Source organism: Oncorhynchus nerka, linkage group LG14 (assembly GCF_034236695.1).
Source record: "Oncorhynchus nerka isolate Pitt River linkage group LG14, Oner_Uvic_2.0, whole genome shotgun sequence".
Classification (NCBI taxonomy): domain Eukaryota; kingdom Metazoa; phylum Chordata; class Actinopteri; order Salmoniformes; family Salmonidae; genus Oncorhynchus; species Oncorhynchus nerka.
This window is the reverse complement of record NC_088409.1, coordinates 81616554-81629923: the sequence shown is the minus strand read 5'-3', so window position 1 is coordinate 81629923 and position 13370 is coordinate 81616554. Positions and strand designations below refer to the sequence as shown.

The 13370-nt window shown below is 46.8% G+C and overlaps 1 protein-coding gene across 1 annotated transcript in view; it reads right to left on the bottom strand.

The window, feature by feature from the left end:
- Positions 1 to 491: 491 nt before the first annotated feature.
- The window catches only part of LOC115142207 (fatty acid CoA ligase Acsl3-like), a 107045-nt gene continuing 94166 nt past the window's right edge, over positions 492 to 13370 (bottom strand). The window contains exon 5 of the mRNA XM_065027223.1: positions 492 to 545. Coding sequence (XP_064883295.1) covers positions 492 to 545 — 54 coding nt within the window. The remainder of the gene's footprint in view (positions 546 to 13370) is intronic.

Genomic DNA, 13370 nt, shown 5'->3' with positions numbered 1-13370 from the left:
ACTGGATGACATGCTAATTAAGCACACATTCTGATCTGTCCAGAGAGAGAGAGTGTGTGTGTGTGTGTGTGTGTGTGTGTGTCCTTATGTCTGTCTGTATCTCTCATCTACAAATGCGTGGACACACACACACCCAGACCAGACACGTTGGCGATATTAAAATCCCAGCATAATCTAACGACAGTGAATAGAGAGAGTGGCCTGCTGGTCCCTAGTGGTTCGGTTGATAGAGTTGTGGGTTTGATTCCCACGGGGGACCAGGACAAACAAAATATGAAAATGTATGCACTCACTACTGTAAGGTGCTAAATGACTAACATATAAAAAATGTAAATGTTTATTGCATGTCAGAAGCAGACTGCTGAGGGAACGTTACAAGGGCGATCAGAGCTGTTTATCATCAGCCTGTCTGGGTAAGGTAAGAGAGAGGCAGGACAGGAGGCAGGGGGGAGGGTTTTGGAGAGGAAGTGTTTTTTGGGAGATGTGAGGATTTAGTTTTCCCTAGAGTCTTTCTGTAGCTCTGAGAATTCTCTGCCCTTGTAGCACTGACAGACACAGCACAGTAACAGCAGTGTGGATAGTCCAAAACACTCACTGACAGACACAGCACAGTAACAGCAGTGTGGATAGTCCAAAACACTCACTGACAGACACAGCACAGTAACAGCAGTGTGGATAGTCCAAAACACTCACTGACAGACACAGCACAGTAACAGCAGTGTGGACAGTCCAAAACACTCACTGACAGACACAGCACAGTAACAGCAGTGTGGATAGTCCAAAACACTCACTGACAGACACAGCAGTGTGGATAGTCCAAAACACTCACTGACAGACACAGCACAGTAACAGCAGTGTGGATAGTCCAAAACACTCACTGACAGACACAGCACAGTAACAGCAGTGTGGATAGTCCAAAACACTCACTGACAGACAGTCCAGTAACAGCAGTGTGGATAGTCCAAAACACTCACTGACAGACACAGCACAGTAACAGAAGTGTGGATAGTCCAAAACACTCACTGACAGACAGTCCAGTAACAGCAGTGTGGATAGTCCAAAACACTCACTGACAGACACAGCACAGTAACAGCAGTGTGGACAGTCCAAAACACTCACTGACAGACACAGCACAGTAACAGCAGTGTGGATAGTCCAAAACACTCACTGACAGACACAGCACAGTAACAGCAGTGTGGATAGTCCAAAACACTCACTGACAGACACAGCACAGTAACAGCAGTGTGGATAGTCCAAAACACTCACTGACAGACACAGCACAGTAACAGCAGTGTGGACAGTCCAAAACACTCACTGACAGACACAGCACAGTAACAGCAGTGTGGATAGTCCAAAACACTCACTGACAGTGTGGATAGTCCAAAACACTCACTGACAGACACAGCACAGTAACAGCAGTGTGGATAGTCCAAAACACTCACTGACAGACACAGCACAGTAACAGCAGTGTGGATAGTCCAAAACACTCACTGACAGACAGTCCAGTAACAGCAGTGTGGATAGTCCAAAACACTCACTGACAGACACAGCACAGTAACAGAAGTGTGGATAGTCCAAAACACTCACTGACAGACAGTCCAGTAACAGCAGTGTGGATAGTCCAAAACACTCACTGACAGACACAGCACAGTAACAGCAGTGTGGACAGTCCAAAACACTCACTGACAGACACAGCACAGTAACAGCAGTGTGGATAGTCCAAAACACTCACTGACAGACACAGCACAGTAACAGAAGTGTGGATAGTCCAAAACACTCACTGACAGACACAGCACAGTAACAGCAGTGTGGATAGTCCAAAACAAAGACACAGCACAGTAACAGAAGTGTGGATAGTCCAAAACACTCACTGACAGACAGTCCAGTAACAGCAGTGTGGATAGTCCAAAGACACAGCACAGTCACTGACAGACAGACAGTCCAGTAACAGCAGTGTGGATAGTCCAAAACACTTACTGACAGACACAGTCCAGTAACAGCAGTGTGGATAGTCCAAAACACTCACTGACAGACAGTCCAGTAACAGCAGTGTGGATAGTCCAAAACACTCACTGACAGACAGTCCAGTAACAGCAGTGTGGATAGTCCAAAACACTTACTGACAGACACAGTCCAGTAACAGCAGTGTGGATAGTCCAAAACACTTACTGACAGACAGTCCAGTAACAGCAGTGTGGATAGTCCAAAACACTTACTGACAGACACAGTCCAGTAACAGCAGTGTGGATAGTCCAAAACACTCACTGACAGACACAGTCCAGTAACAGCAGTGTGGATAGTCCAAAACACTCACTGACAGACAGCACAGTAACAGCAGTGTGGATAGTCCAAAACACTCACTGACAGACAGTCCAGTAACAGCAGTGTGGATAGTCCAAAACACTCACTGACAGACACAGCACAGTAACAGCAGTGTGGATAGTCCAAAACACTCACTGACAGACAGCCCAGTAACAGCAGTGTGGATAGTCCAAAACACTCACTGACAGACACAGCACAGTAACAGCAGTGTGGATAGTCCAAAACACTCACTGACAGACACAGCACAGTAACAGCAGTGTGGATAGTCCAAAACACTCACTGACAGACACAGCACAGTAACAGCATTGTGGACAGTCCAAAACACTCACTGACAGACACAGCACAGTAACAGAAGTGTGGATAGTCCAAAACACTCATTGACAGACACAGCACAATAACAGCAGTGTGGATAGTCCAAAACACTCACTGACAGACACAGCACAGTAACAGCAGTGTGGATAGTCCAAAACACTCACTGACAGACACAGCAGTGTGGATAGTCCAAAACACTCACTGACAGACACAGCACAGTAACAGCAGTGTGGACAGTCCAAAACACTCACTGACAGACACAGCACAGTAACAGCAGTGTGGATAGTCCAAAACACTCACTGACAGACACAGCACAGTAACAGCAGTGTGGATAGTCCAAAACACTCACTGACAGACACAGCACAGTAACAGAAGTGTGGATAGTCCAAAACACTCACTGACAGACACAGCACAGTAACAGCAGTGTGGATAGTCCAAAACACTCGCTGACAGACACAGAACAGAAGTGTGGATAGTCAAAACACTCACTGACAGACAGTCCAGTAACAGCAGTGTGGATAGTCCAAAACACTCACTGACAGACACAGCACAGTAACAGCAGTGTGGATAGTCCAAAACACTCACTGACAGACAGTCCAGTAACAGCAGTGTGGATAGTCCAAAACACTTACTGACAGACACAGTCCAGTAACAGCAGTGTGGATAGTCCAAAACACTCACTGACAGACAGTCCAGTAACAGCAGTGTGGATAGTCCAAAACACTCACTGACAGACAGTCCAGTAACAGCAGTGTGGATAGTCCAAAACACTTACTGACAGACACAGTCCAGTAACAGCAGTGTGGATAGTCCAAAACACTCACTGACAGACACAGTCCAGTAACAGCAGTGTGGATAGTCCAAAACACTCACTGACAGACAGCACAGTAACAGCAGTGTGGATAGTCCAAAACACTCACTGACAGACAGTCCAGTAACAGCAGTGTGGATAGTCCAAAACACTCACTGACAGACACAGCACAGTAACAGCAGTGTGGATAGTCCAAAACACTCACTGACAGACACAGCACAGTAACAGCAGTGTGGATAGTCCAAAACACTCACTGACAGACACAGCACAGTAACAGCAGTGTGGATAGTCCAAAACACTCACTGACAGACACAGCACAGTAACAGCATTGTGGACAGTCCAAAACACTCACTGACAGACACAGCACAGTAACAGAAGTGTGGATAGTCCAAAACACTCACTGACAGACACAGCACAATAACAGCAGTGTGGATAGTCCAAAACACTCACTGACAGACACAGCACAGTAACAGCAGTGTGGATAGTCCAAAACACTCACTGACAGACAAAGCCCAGTAACAGCAGTGTGGATAGTCCAAAACACTCACTGACAGACAAAGCCCAGTAACAGCAGCGTGGATAGTCCAAAACACTCGCTGACAGACACAGCACAGTAACAGCAGTGTGGATAGTCCAAAACACTCACTGACAGACACAGCACAGTAACAGAAGTGTGGATAGTCCAAAACACTCGCTGACAGACACAGCACAGTAACAGAAGTGTGGATAGTCCAAAACACTCACTGACAGACAGTCCAGTAACAGCAGTGTGGATAGTCCAAAACACTCACTGACAGACACATCACAGTAACAGCAGTGTGGATAGTCCAAAACACTCACTGACAGACAGCCCAGTAACACCAGTGTGGATAGTCCAAAACACTCACTGACAGACAGTCCAGTAACAGCAGTGTGGATAGTCCAAAACACTTACTGACAGACACAGTCCAGTAACAGCAGTGTGGATAGTCCAAAACACTCACTGACATACAGTCCAGTAACAGCAGTGTGGATAGTCCAAAACACTCACTGACAGACAGTCCAGTAACAGCAGTGTGGATAGTCCAAAACACTCACTGACAGACACAGCACAGTAACAGCAGTGTGGATAGTCCAAAACACTCACTGACAGACACAGCACAGTAACAGCAGTGTGGATAGTCCAAAACACTCACTGACAGACAGCCCAGTAACAGCAGTGTGGATAGTCCAAAACACTCACTGACAGACAGTCCAGTAACAGCAGTGTGGATAGTCCAAAACACTCACTGACAGACACAGTCCAGTAACAGCAGTGTGGATAGTCCAAAACACTCACTGACAGACACAGTCCAGTAACAGCAGTGTGGATAGTCCAAAACACTTACTGACAGACACAGTCCAGTAACAGCAGTGTGGATAGTCCAAAACACTCACTGACAGACACAGTCCAGTAACAGCAGGGTGGATAGTCCAAAACACTCACTGACAGACATTCCAGTAACAGCAGTGTGGATAGTCCAAAACACTCACTGACAGACAGTCCAGTAACAGCAGTGTGGACAGTCCAAAACACTCACTGACAGACACAGCACAGTAACAGCAGTGTGGATAGTCCAAAACACTCACTGACAGACACAGCACAGTAACAGCAGTGTGGATAGTCCAAAACACTCACTGACAGACACAGCACAGTAACAGCAGTGTGGATAGTCCAAAACACTCACTGACAGACACAGCACAGTAACAGCAGTGTGGATAGTCCAAAACACTCACTGACAGACACAGTCCAGTAACAGCAGTGTGGATAGTCCAAAACACTCACTGACAGACACAGTCCAGTAACAGCAGGGTGGATAGTCCAAAACACTCACTGACAGACATTCCAGTAACAGCAGTGTGGATAGTCCAAAACACTCACTGACAGACAGTCCAGTAACAGCAGTGTGGATAGTCCAAAACACTCACTGACAGACACAGCACAGTAACAGCAGTGTGGATAGTCCAAAACACTCACTGACAGACACAGCACAGTAACAGCAGTGTGGATAGTCCAAAACACTCACTGACAGACACAGCACAGTAACAGCAGTGTGGATAGTCCAAAACACTCACTGACAGACACAGCACAGTAACAGCAGTGTGGATAGTCCAAAACACTCACTGACAGACACAGCACAGTAACAGCAGTGTGGACAGTCCAAAACACTCACTGACAGACACAGCACAGTAACAGCAGTGTGGATAGTCCAAAACACTCACTGACAGACAGTCCAGTAACAGCAGTGTGGATAGTCCAAAACACTCACTGACAGACACAGCACAGTAACAGCAGTGTGGATAGTCCAAAACACTCACTGACAGACACAGCACAGTAACAGCAGTGTGGATAGTCCAAAACACTCACTGACAGACAGTCCAGTAACAGCAGTGTGGATAGTCCAAAACACTTACTGACAGACACAGTCCAGTAACAGCAGTGTGGATAGTCCAAAACACTTACTGACAGACACAGTCCAGTAACAGCAGTGTGGATAGTCCAAAACACTCACTGACAGACACAGTCCAGTAACAGCAGGGTGGATAGTCCAAAACACTCACTGACAGACATTCCAGTAACAGCAGTGTGGATAGTCCAAAACACTCACTAACAGACAGTCCAGTAACAGCAGTGTGGACACAGCAGTGTGGAGTCCAAAACACTCACTGACAGACACAGCACAGTAACAGCAGTGTGGATAGTCCAAAACACTCACTGACAGACACAGCCCAGTAACAGCAGTGTGGATAGTCCAAAACACTTACTGACAGACACAGCACAGTAACATCAGTGTGGATAGTCCAAAACACTCACTGACAGACAGCCCAGTAACAGCAGTGTGGATAGTCCACTGACAGACACAGCACAGTAACAGCAGTGTGGATAGTCCAAAACACTCACTGACAGACACAGCACAGTAACAGCAGTGTGGATAGTCCAAAACACTCACTGACAGACACAGCACAGTAACAGCAGTGTGGATAGTCCAAAACACTCACTGACAGACACAGCACAGTAACAGCAGTGTGGATAGTCCAAAACACTCACTGACAGACACAGCACAGTAACAGCAGTGTGGAAGTCCAAAACACTCACTGACAGACACAGCACAGTAACAGCAGTGTGGATAGTCCAAAACACTCACTGACAGACAGTCCAGTAACAGCAGTGTGGATAGTCCAAAACACTCACTGACAGACACAGCACAGTAACAGCAGTGTGGATAGTCCAAAACACTCACTGACAGACACAGCACAGTAACAGCAGTGTGGATAGTCCAAAACACTCACTGACAGACAGTCCAGTAACAGCAGTGTGGATAGTCCAAAACACTCACTGACAGACACAGCACAGTAACAGCAGTGTGGATAGTCCAAAACACTCACTGACAGACACAGCACAGTAACAGCAGTGTGGATTGTCCAAAACACTCACTGACAGACAGCCCAGTAACAGCAGTGTGGATAGTCCAAAACACTTACTGACAGACACAGTCCAGTAACAGCAGTGTGGATAGTCCAAAACACTCACTGACAGACACAGTCCAGTAACAGCAGTGTGGATAGTCCAAAACACTCACTGACAGACAGTCCAGTAACAGCAGTGTGGACAGTCCAAAACACTCACTGACAGACACAGCACAGTAACAGCAGTGTGGATAGTCCAAAACACTCACTGACAGACACAGCACAGTAACAGCAGTGTGGATAGTCCAAAACACTCACTGACAGACACAGCCCAGTAACAGCAGTGTGGATAGTCCAAAACACTTACTGACAGACACAGCACAGTAACATCAGTGTGGATAGTCCAAAACACTCACTGACAGACAGCCCAGTAACAGCAGTGTGGATAGTCCAAAACACTCACTGACAGACACAGCACAGTAACAGCAGTGTGGATAGTCCAAAACACTCACTGACAGACACAGCACAGTAACAGCAGTGTGGATAGTCCAAAACACTCACTGACAGACACAGCACAGTAACAGCAGTGTGGATAGTCCAAAACACTCACTGACAGACACAGCACAGTAACAGCAGTGTGGATAGTCCAAAACACTCACTGACAGACACAGCACAGTAACAGCAGTGTGGACAGTCCAAAACACTCACTGACAGACACAGCACAGTAACAGCAGTGTGGATAGTCCAAAACACTCACTGACAGACAGTCCAGTAAAAGCAGTGTGGATAGTCCAAAACACTCACTGACAGACACAGCACAGTAACAGAAGTGTGGATAGTCCAAAACACTCACTGACAGACACAGCACAGTAACAGCAGTGTGGATAGTCCAAAACACTCACTGACAGACACAGCACAGTAACAGCAGTGTGGATAGTCCAAAACACTCACTGACAGACACAGCACAGTAACAGCAGTGTGGATAGTCCAAAACACTCACTGACAGACACAGCACAGTAACAGCAGTGTGGATAGTCCAAAACACTCACTGACAGACACAGCACAGTAACAGAAGTGTGGATAGTCCAAAACACTCACTGACAGACACAGCACAGTAACAGCAGTGTGGATAGTCCAAAACACTCGCTGACAGACACAGCACAGTAACAGAAGTGTGGATAGTCCAAAACACTCACTGACAGACAGTCCAGTAACAGCAGTGTGGATAGTCCAAAACACTCACTGACAGACACAGCACAGTAACAGCAGTGTGGATAGTCCAAACACTCACTGACAGACAGCCCAGTAACACCAGTGTGGATAGTCCAAAACACTCACTGACAGACAGTCCAGTAACAGCAGTGTGGATAGTCCAAAACACTTACTGACAGACACAGTCCAGTAACAGCAGTGTGGATAGTCCAAAACACTCACTGACAGACACAGCACAGTAACAGCAGTGTGGATAGTCCAAAACACTCACTGACAGACAGCCCAGTAACACCAGTGTGGATAGTCAAAACACTCACTGACAGACAGCCCAGTAACACCAGTGTGGATAGTCCAAAACACTCACTGACAGACAGTCCAGTAACAGCAGTGTGGATAGTCCAAAACACTCACTGACAGACACAGCACAGTAACAGCAGTGTGGATAGTCCAAAACACTCACTGACAGACAGTCCAGTAACAGCAGTGTGGACAGTCCAAAACACTCACTGACAGACACAGCACAGTAACAGCAGTGTGGATAGTCCAAAACACTCACTGACAGACACAGCACAGTAACAGCAGTGTGGATAGTCCAAAACACTCACTGACAGACAGCACAGTAACAGCAGTGTGGATAGTCCAAAACACTCACTGACAGACACAGCACAGTAACAGCTGTGTGGATAGTCCAAAACACTCACTGACAGACACAGCACAGTAACAGCAGTGTGGATAGTCCAAAACACTCACTGACAGACAGCCCAGTAACAGCAGTGTGGATAGTCCAAAACACTCACTGACAGACAGTCCAGTAACAGCAGTGTGGATAGTCCAAAACACTTACTGACAGACACAGTCCAGTAACAGCAGTGTGGATAGTCCAAAACACTTACTGACAGACACAGTCCAGTAACAGCAGTGTGGATAGTCCAAAACACTTACTGACAGACACAGTCCAGTAACAGCAGTGTGGATAGTCCAAAACACTCACTGACAGACACAGTCCAGTAACAGCAGGGTGGATAGTCCAAAACACTCACTGACAGACATTCCAGTAACAGCAGTGTGGATAGTCCAAAACACTCACTGACAGACAGTCCAGTAACAGCAGTGTGGACAGTCCAAAACACTCACTGACAGACACAGCACAGTAACAGCAGTGTGGATAGTCCAAAACACTCACTGACAGACACAGCACAGTAACAGCAGTGTGGATAGTCCAAAACACTCACTGACAGACACAGCACAGTAACAGCAGTGTGGATAGTCCAAAACACTCACTGACAGACACAGCACAGTAACAGCAGTGTGGATAGTCCAAAACACTCACTGACAGACACAGCACAGTAACAGCAGTGTGGACAGTCCAAAACACTCACTGACAGACACAGCACAGTAACAGCAGTGTGGATAGTCCAAAACACTCACTGACAGACAGTCCAGTAACAGCAGTGTGGATAGTCCAAAACACTCACTGACAGACACAGCACAGTAACAGAAGTGTGGATAGTCCAAAACACTCACTGACAGACACAGCACAGTAACAGCAGTGTGGATAGTCCAAAACACTCACTGACAGACAGTCCAGTAACAGCAGTGTGGATAGTCCAAAACACTTACTGACAGACACAGTCCAGTAACAGCAGTGTGGATAGTCCAAAACACTTACTGACAGACACAGTCCAGTAACAGCAGTGTGGATAGTCCAAAACACTCACTGACAGACACAGTCCAGTAACAGCAGGGTGGATAGTCCAAAACACTCACTGACAGACATTCCAGTAACAGCAGTGTGGATAGTCCAAAACACTCACTAACAGACAGTCCAGTAACAGCAGTGTGGACACAGCAGTGTGGACAGTCCAAAACACTCACTGACAGACACAGCACAGTAACAGCAGTGTGGATAGTCCAAAACACTCACTGACAGACACAGCCCAGTAACAGCAGTGTGGATAGTCCAAAACACTTACTGACAGACACAGCACAGTAACATCAGTGTGGATAGTCCAAAACACTCACTGACAGACAGCCCAGTAACAGCAGTGTGGATAGTCCACTGACAGACACAGCACAGTAACAGCAGTGTGGATAGTCCAAAACACTCACTGACAGACACAGCACAGTAACAGCAGTGTGGATAGTCCAAAACACTCACTGACAGACACAGCACAGTAACAGCAGTGTGGATAGTCCAAAACACTCACTGACAGACACAGCACAGTAACAGCAGTGTGGATAGTCCAAAACACTCACTGACAGACACAGCACAGTAACAGCAGTGTGGACAGTCCAAAACACTCACTGACAGACACAGCACAGTAACAGCAGTGTGGATAGTCCAAAACACTCACTGACAGACAGTCCAGTAACAGCAGTGTGGATAGTCCAAAACACTCACTGACAGACACAGCACAGTAACAGAAGTTAAATAGTCCAAAACACTCACTGACAGACACAGCACAGTAACAGCAGTGTGGATAGTCCAAAACACTCACTGACAGACAGTCCAGTAACAGCAGTGTGGATAGTCCAAAACACTCACTGACAGACACAGCACAGTAACAGCAGTGTGGATAGTCCAAAACACTCACTGACAGACACAGCACAGTAACAGCAGTGTGGATTGTCCAAAACACTCACTGACAGACAGCCCAGTAACAGCAGTGTGGATAGTCCAAAACACTTACTGACAGACACAGTCCAGTAACAGCAGTGTGGATAGTCCAAAACACTCACTGACAGACAGTCCAGTAACAGCAGTGTGGACAGTCCAAAACACTCACTGACAGACACAGCACAGTAACAGCAGTGTGGATAGTCCAAAACACTCACTGACAGACACAGCACAGTAACAGCAGTGTGGATAGTCCAAAACACTCACTGACAGACACAGCCCAGTAACAGCAGTGTGGATAGTCCAAAACACTTACTGACAGACACAGCACAGTAACATCAGTGTGGATAGTCCAAAACACTCACTGACAGACAGCCCAGTAACAGCAGTGTGGATAGTCCAAAACACTCACTGACAGACACAGCACAGTAACAGCAGTGTGGATAGTCCAAAACACTCACTGACAGACACAGCACAGTAACAGCAGTGTGGATAGTCCAAAACACTCACTGACAGACACAGCACAGTGACAGCAGTGTGGATAGTCCAAAACACTCACTGACAGACACAGCACAGTAACAGCAGTGTGGATAGTCCAAAACACTCACTGACAGACACAGCACAGTAACAGCAGTGTGGACAGTCCAAAACACTCACTGACAGACACAGCACAGTAACAGCAGTGTGGATAGTCCAAAACACTCACTGACAGACAGTCCAGTAAAAGCAGTGTGGATAGTCCAAAACACTCACTGACAGACACAGCACAGTAACAGAAGTGTGGATAGTCCAAAACACTCACTGACAGACACAGCACAGTAACAGCAGTGTGGATAGTCCAAAACACTCACTGACAGACACAGCACAGTAACAGCAGTGTGGATAGTCCAAAACACTCACTGACAGACACAGCACAGTAACAGCAGTGTGGATAGTCCAAAACACTCACTGACAGACACAGCACAGTAACAGCAGTGTGGATAGTCCAAAACACTCACTGACAGACACAGCACAGTAACAGAAGTGTGGATAGTCCAAAACACTCACTGACAGACACAGCACAGTAACAGAAGTGTGGATAGTCCAAAACACTCACTGACAGACAGTCCAGTAACAGCAGTGTGGATAGTCCAAAACACTCACTGACAGACACAGCACAGTAACAGCAGTGTGGATAGTCCAAAACACTCACTGACAGACAGCCCAGTAACACCAGTGTGGATAGTCCAAAACACTCACTGACAGACAGTCCAGTAACAGCAGTGTGGATAGTCCAAAACACTTACTGACAGACACAGTCCAGTAACAGCAGTGTGGATAGTCCAAAACACTCACTGACAGACACAGCACAGTAACAGCAGTGTGGATAGTCCAAAACACTCACTGACAGACAGCCCAGTAACACCAGTGTGGATAGTCCAAAACACTCACTGACAGACAGCCCAGTAACACCAGTGTGGATAGTCCAAAACACTCACTGACAGACAGTCCAGTAACAGCAGTGTGGATAGTCCAAAACACTCACTGACAGACACAGCACAGTAACAGCAGTGTGGATAGTCCAAAACACTCACTGACAGACAGTCCAGTAACAGCAGTGTGGACAGTCCAAAACACTCACTGACAGACACAGCACAGTAACAGCAGTGTGGATAGTCCAAAACACTCACTGACAGACACAGCACAGTAACAGCAGTGTGGATAGTCCAAAACACTCACTGACAGACAGCACAGTAACAGCAGTGTGGATAGTCCAAAACACTCACTGACAGACACAGCACAGTAACAGCTGTGTGGATAGTCCAAAACACTCACTGACAGACACAGCACAGTAACCGCAGTGTGGATAGTCCAAAACACTCACTGACAGACACAGCACAGTAACAAAAGTGTGGATAGTCCAAAACACTCACTGACAGACAGCCCAGTAACAGCAGTGTGGATAGTCCAAAACACTCACTGACAGACACAGCACAGTAACAGCAGTGTGGATAGTCCAAAACACTCACTGACAGACAGTCCAGTAACAGCAGTGTGGATAGTCCAAAACACTTACTGACAGACACAGTCCAGTAACAGCAGTGTGGATAGTCCAAAACACTCACTGACAGACACAGCACAGTAACAGCAGTGTGGATAGTCCAAAACACTCACTGACAGACAGCCCAGTAACAGCAGTGTGGATAGTCCAAAACACTTACTGACAGACACAGCACAGTAACATCAGTGTGGATAGTCCAAAACACTCACTGACAGACACAGCACAGTAACAGCAGTGTGGATAGTCCAAAACACTCACTGACAGACAGCCCAGTAACAGCAGTGTGGATAGTCCAAAACACTCACTGACAGACAGTCCAGTAACAGCAGTGTGGATAGTCCAAAACACTCACTGACAGACACAGCACAGTAACAGCAGTGTGGATAGTCCAAAACACTCACTGACAGACACAGCACAGTAACAGCAGTGTGGATAGTCCAAAACACTCACTGACAGACACAGCACAGTGACAGCAGTGTGGATAGTCCAAAACACTCACTGACAGACACAGCACAGTAACAGCAGTGTGGATAGTCCAAAACACTCACTGACAGACACAGCACAGTAACAGCAGTGTGGATAGTCCAAAACACTCACTGACAGACACAGCACAGTAACAGCAGTGTGGA